General features: G+C 40.8%; 1 protein-coding gene across 1 annotated transcript; it reads left to right on the forward strand.

Annotated features, from left to right (window-relative positions):
• Window positions 1-868: 868 nt before the first annotated feature.
• On the forward strand, window positions 869-4,582 carry ATXN7L3B (ataxin 7 like 3B). Its single transcript, XM_009181221.3, has one exon. It carries the CDS (start codon window positions 1,206-1,208, stop codon window positions 1,497-1,499), a length of 294 nt encoding a protein of 97 aa, XP_009179485.1. The 5' UTR covers window positions 869-1,205; the 3' UTR covers window positions 1,500-4,582.
• The last annotated feature ends 2,022 nt before the right edge of the window (window positions 4,583-6,604 follow it).

Consider the following 6,604-nt stretch of genomic DNA (forward strand, 5'->3'; position numbering starts at 1 on the left):
AAGTTCATAACTAATATGATTAAAAATAGTTAACATTTACTGAACCATTGCTCACATGTAAGGCACTGTCGCAAGATTTTTTAAAATATAATTTAATCTTAACCATGAAATAAGAATTAGCTTTTCTTTCAGATGAGGAAACACTAAACTGTTAAATGTTGGCTTCGGGATTTAAACTTAGGTAGACTGGCTCCCGTTCTCACAAATCATGCATATAATTTTAGGAAAAGTTTTATCTCCCATATAGTTAACATATTTCAGATTTCCTCCCTCTTTAAGACAGAATACACACCTAATTTTTTTCTCTGAATTATTTTAGAGGTGTACATTACCATCTCTTTATAGTCACATTGCCTTAATGATCTTATAAGTGAGATAGATGCCATGGGTTTATTTGATCAATATATATGAATTACGCCTTTAGTGCCAAGTTTCCAGTTTTTTCATTCAAAAAAAGACCGAAAGATAAATTATGCTGTAATTTGTTTCCTTGCACCATCTAGTGGATTTAAATGACAACTGCGGCATTGCCATAAACGATTCACTAGTCAATCATGTAAGTCAAATTTTCAAACACATCCCGAGAACTGTTCCTAAAATGTTTCCAATCACACCACAACAGTGCGTATTATTAAATTTTTCCGTTTTTCAGAGGATATCAGTTAAGCATGGCTGCTGAATTAATTAGCGAATGTTTAAATTTACAAATAAAGTAACATAAAATAATATCTTCGCAATCTTTTAATAATCGGAGATAATGGAAGTCGTACACTATGTTCATTGCGTTCCTTTTCACAAACTCAAACGCTCTCAAAGCCGCAGCGCGCTGAGAGGCTCCACGAGTCTGCGCGGAACCACTGCGCAGGCGCTCTGAGGAGCGGAAGCGGGGAGGCGGGGCTAGGCTCGACAGGGGAGCGGAAGAGGCCCCGGCGGCTGGGTGAGGCGCTGAGACGGTTTGGCGGTGTGTCCTGGGCCAGGCGCAGCTAAAAGGCCCGCAACCCGGGATACGCCAAAACAAACAGAAGGACTTGGGATTCCGGAGCAGTCGCCCCTGTCGCTGCTGCTGCCGCCGCGGACACCACCGACCCCGCTGCCAGAGGACTGGGCTCTGCAAGGCGTCTAGGCCTAGGCGCGGCCCGTGGAGCCAGACGTGTTGCTGCCGTGAGTAAAACGAGCGCCCTCTCCGCAGTCGTTTACAAATTAAAATGGAGGAAATTTCGTTGGCCAATCTGGATACTAACAAGCTAGAGGCCATCGCTCAGGAGATTTACGTAGACCTGATAGAGGATTCTTGTTTGGGATTCTGCTTTGAGGTGCACCGGGCAGTCAAGTGCGGCTACTTCTACCTGGAGTTCGCAGAGACTGGTAGCGTGAAGGATTTTGGCATTCAGCCAGTGGAAGACAAAGGAGCGTGCCGCCTACCGCTTTGCTCCCTTCCCGGAGAACCTGGGAATGGGCCTGATCAGCAGCTGCAGCGCTCACCTCCGGAATTCCAGTAGCTGCAAAATGAGAGTCTGAAAGTGGCCAGGACAATAACATAGACTGGTCCTGTGGCTTGGAGGAGTAAGCTAAGTAGAAAAAAAGTAGAAAAATCAGACAAAAGTTCTAATTCCCCTTGAAGATACTAGCATTTAAAAACCCAAAGTGGATAATTTAGGAATCCTTTTTTTAAAGTGTATTACCTGGAGCAAGCTCTGAAGCCCTGGGCAGGAGGAGCTGCACAGCCTGCGGGCCATGCAGTGCCTGTTGATCTCTAAACACACCAGGATGTGCGCAAGATTCTGTAGTGCCCCCCAATGCACAGGTGAGCAGTTGTGTGCCCAGCATATAAAATTTTTGGTTCCTCAGCCTTTCTGTCTGCCTGATGTCAAGGGCTTCCTGGACAGTTTGGACATCACAGTTCGTCAGGCCGTAATCAGTGGCCTGCAGTGGGACTGCCCCTTTGATATCTGAACCTTTGATATGGGCTTCTCTGAGACAAGTAAATGTCAGGTGCAAAATCTGGATACTAACATTTTCAATTCGTGAAATCCAAGAAAAAGAAGTCTCAAGTTTGATAGGGAAGCTCTGTAGCCTTGACTCCAGCAAGAAGAAAAGGTCAAAACCACCAATTTCCCAAAAGTCCAGACTTTACAGTGATTCAGCTGAGTTGAGGACAGCGCCTAGCATTTGGCTGAGCAGAGCCCTCTTCCTTGCCCTCCAACCTGGTGGCATAGGCTTGGCAAATGGACAACTTGGTTGTCCAGGCAGGCTGAGGATTCGATTATGATCCCCTGGGGAGGTAGCAGGGACCTCTGCAACTATGCAGGATCTCTCAAACTTCAAGATTCATGTCTGGATGTGTTATGCTGTGGACATAAGTTTAGTAGGGCAGTCACTTCCTACTCTGAGTTACTGGTTACCTAGCCACTCCATGGGTATGACTTGGTCATTAAGCCAGTTCACTACCTGCCTCCCACCCTGGGGTCAGGACTGAACTATAGAAGAGCATCATGGCTGTGCAGGAGGCTATGGTTTGAAAACTGAGCCCAGAGGGCACTTTCAGCTGCCCCCAATAATGTGAATGGATTAGTGCTGGGAGCCAAGGAGCAGGACTGGATTATCTCATCTGACTGTGTGCAGAATCCTGTTGAATGTCCCTGTTTCTTTGGTTGGATAGTCAGAGCTCTGCTATGGTGAACATCCAGACTGTCACCACCTTCTCTCTGCCCCTCGAAAGGGGCAGTCCTTTCCACTTGGTCCCCTTTGGATCTTGACAAGAGGAGCAGTCCTTTTATTGTTAGATGTCAGAGAAAGACCTCCAGAATCTCCTGACTTTAGGGAATGGTATAGGGGAAGATGGGAAGTAAGAGCCACATATCAAACTACCCTCCACTTTATTCCCTAAGCGAGGGTTTATGAAGTATAAAGGGGTGGGAGCCCCGAGGTGAGCAGAACGGTGCTGCTTTATTTGAAATGTTTTCTTACCTCATTCTGTGCCCCAGTAGGGGGTCCAGCCTCATCTGTCTGGCTTGGCTCCATGTTCCTCCTGTCCCTTGCTCCACTGCCTATCTGGTGCCCCAGGTGCTGCTTCCACTCCAGCTCTCACATTGACCAGTTTCAGTTCAGCTCTTAATGCTCCTGCTTCTGAAGCCTGCCCAATTTCTTTTTTCTTGGCCTCTGTTTTTGTTTTTGTTTTTGTTTCTTTTTTCTTTCTTTCTTTTGTCTCTTGTTTTTGTAGAAGATTCAGAAAAGAATCTTTCTTATGGCTCCCTCTGTTGGGATTGGAATTGGAAGAGAACTTAATTTTTTGTATTTAAAATGCAGTATCATGCCTAAGCATTTCTCCTGTATAGGACTGCCTTGCTAGTGTGCCCTCTTGCTGTGTCTTACTTCATAAGGAGTTGTATCTTCCCACCTCCATTTCAATACTGCTTGTTAGGACCTAAGCAGAAGAGCAGTAAAGGCTGATTGACACACAGGGGGATGGAGTTGGTCCTTATCCGTTCTCTAACCCTTGCTGTGCATGTATCGGTCCTTATCCCAGAAGGTACTATTTAGACTGTGTAGACTGATTTAGATTGCATACTGTAGAGGATTAAGGAAACCATAGAGATTGGGCCTTGGAACTGTTACTGCCTTCTCTTAGAGTTGTCCTGATCAGGCTTGGGGCCTAGTTACAGATTAGTCTTAAAGAGTCACAGTAACTTTAAAAAAAATCAAACCTTGCAAAAGCTAAAATAATTTGGAGATATCTTTGCCCTTGACTTGTAGACATCTAAGAGGATGAAGAAAGGAGAGTCTAAGTGAGACTCTGGCCTACTTCCTAACAATGTCTTGGAAGTGGGATGATAGTAAAGGAGAAAGGCCACGGTCCAATCCCTCTACCTTCAGATAGGGAACTCAAATCCTGAAATTACTGTTTTCTTTCTGGCCTTTTCTTCTGGTTAGAGGAGTAAGTGGGAAGTAGTTTTGAGTAATACTTTGTTCATATTACTCTCTTTTTTTGTTTTTGTTTTTGTTTTTTTGTTTGTTTCTGGCCCCTCTACCAATAGGGCAATAGCCCCCTACCCTGGATGGGTATAAGGTGGGCTTGGTCCAACAGGTGCCCAGAGGGTACAGACTCCTTTCTGGGGAGAGAATGCTCCCTACCATATAGTTGACAGTGGTTAGGAACTCTCCCTTTCCCTACCTATCTTCCTTTTAACAACAGAATTCCTGTTTTTCCCTTCTTGATTAAGTGTATTGATCACCCTGCAATCCTATTATGTATCTGAGTGTGTGTGTGTGTATGTATGTGTTATGGGGGAAGGGGGGGGTTCTTTAAAATTTCTGTGGTTTGTGGCTTTTTCTTCCATACATTAGTTCCCACCATCGCATGCCCAGGGACCACTGCCTGGCATTATCGCATGCTGGGATCATCGGGGGAGGGTAGTGAAGCTCACCACTGTCCTTTGTTTTGGAGATTCTTATTTTTGCATAAGTAGTCCATCCTATGCAGATAGCTGACTAACTGTATTCCCCTTTCCCCTATGGCTGCTGATGTAAATAAACTGCATCTCCCCATTGGTAAACAGTAATAAACAAAATTTTAAAAAATGTCTATTTGGACTCTATATGCATCTTTTAAAACTGTATGTTTTCAGGCATCGACATAATAAGATAAATGTTGAATTAATTGCTGTTGAACCTTAATACTTTCTCCCTAACAGGAGTTCTATCAGAATGGAGAAACTGTCCACCCTTGTTTCTCAATTTGGCCTGCAAATTTAACTGTCTGTATCATACAGTGAAAGAGTCAAACCATATACAATCATCCCTTTTCCATATGAGGTAAGAAGGTGTTAAAGTAAGTCCAGCGCTGTCACTAAAAGCCCACTGTGAAAGATAGTTCCATTTGAATTGAACTCAATATATCCTAGTATGTACATTTTACCATCAATTTAAGCTAATATCCTTGCTCTCAAAAGGTAAGTGATTCACAACAGACGATGGTTCTGCCTTTGTAATTTTTTTCTCAATACTTAAAAAAAATTTACCTCAACAATTTAGATCTTTCATTTCATTTTTAATATTAATTCTGAGGTTTTTCATCCCATTCCTAACCCACAGTTTGAGCACTTTCCCTAGAAACTACTTAGTGATCCTGTGTCCTAATAAGTCTCTTGCTAAGTGTTCTAATTTATTAAAGTTTCATATTGGAAATAATATTGAGATTAATAAAAATTTCAGAAATGGGTCCAGAGAAGAGTCTTTGACTCAATAGGATACCTCAGGGAAGCTTATAGATGTGTAACATGGTATTGAGTCTCTAGGAGCACTCAATGTACTTGTCACTGTCCAGTTTAAATAGACCAGGGCCAACGTGGTGATTTGGGAAAACTTAAAAATTTGACGTGTAAAACCCATGATGCAACCATAACAAGAGAAATTCTTCAAATGAAATTTCACCAAGATTATTTTGCCTTAAGTAAGATTTCTACTACTTTTATTAAAATTCACTGTCGGGATCTACTATCAATTAGTTTTCAAATGCATCTGCAGCAAATATTTTTGGTTCCTATTTTGTAGGTTTGGAGTTTAATATATTTAGTACTAAGCTAATTAGTTTTCTAAAAAGATAATTGCAAGACCCATGCTTTACCAAATACTTGACAATGGGACTTTGAAGGTTATTATGTTTTCTAATTAGTATGATCTTTAAAGAAAAAAAGAAAAAACACATCGCATACCTTTTAACTACCCATGTTTAACTTCCTAGATTTAGCATTTTAACTATAGCATGTAGCATCAGGTCAAGAACCTGATAAATGATTACTTGATGTTGACAAAGACAAAATGAAGTATGCTGAAGTAACTAAAAATTCAGGAAGAACTTTCTTTGCACACATTAATAAGTAAAATTGCCTTCTCTTAAGACCTATCTGCAGTGTTGTAAAGTTTTTCTTATAATTTTTTAAAAGAGTTTTATGAATAAACCATTTATGTGCTAAAAGCACAATAGTTACTAAATTTATTTTCATGTTGGTATTTAATTATGGTTAACAAATTGCCAGTTTTCAAGTTAGCGAGAGATAATATCAGATTTCAGAAGTTTTTCTCTGCTGTGAAGGATTATGAGCTCTCTGATTTTCATTTATTTTCCAAAAGATGCCCATAATGTTGCTTTGGAGGACAGCATTAGAAGTGATGTTCCTATTCAAAAAGGTTTTGCGGATAAACCTTAAACTATTGGGATTTTTTTGTTTGTATTTTTCCATTTTTGAAAACATTTTCAATCGTATATTTCTTGAGACTCATTGGAAATATGTGAACCAAAAAGTAAATACTAAATTGATTTTAGAGATGAAAAAAATATCTTCAGCAGCAGTGACTTGCCCATAGTTCCAAATGCAAAAATTTGCAAGTGGTGGAAGCAAAAGTAGAATGCTGGTGTTGTGACTCCTAGGTCAGTGGTCTTTGTTGAAGCAGTGGAATAATAACTAATTAAAAACAAAACAGAATGAAAAATCCATGATTCTTATGAACACCCTTAGGGCAATGAATTTGAAAACAGAAAAAAGGGAAGTCTATTTTAAAATAGAACTCAAAAGTAACTCAAGGAATTGTAAATTTTTAAAGTAAA

This window comes from Papio anubis, chromosome 9 (genome assembly GCF_008728515.1).
Source record: "Papio anubis isolate 15944 chromosome 9, Panubis1.0, whole genome shotgun sequence".
NCBI classification, from domain to species: Eukaryota; Metazoa; Chordata; class Mammalia; order Primates; family Cercopithecidae; genus Papio; species Papio anubis.

What these genes read in the sequence shown, in the direction of transcription:
- ATXN7L3B (XM_009181221.3), top strand. Translation starts at nt 1,206, where the DNA reads ATGGAGGAAATTTCGTTGGCCAATCTGGATACTAACAAGCTAGAGGCC.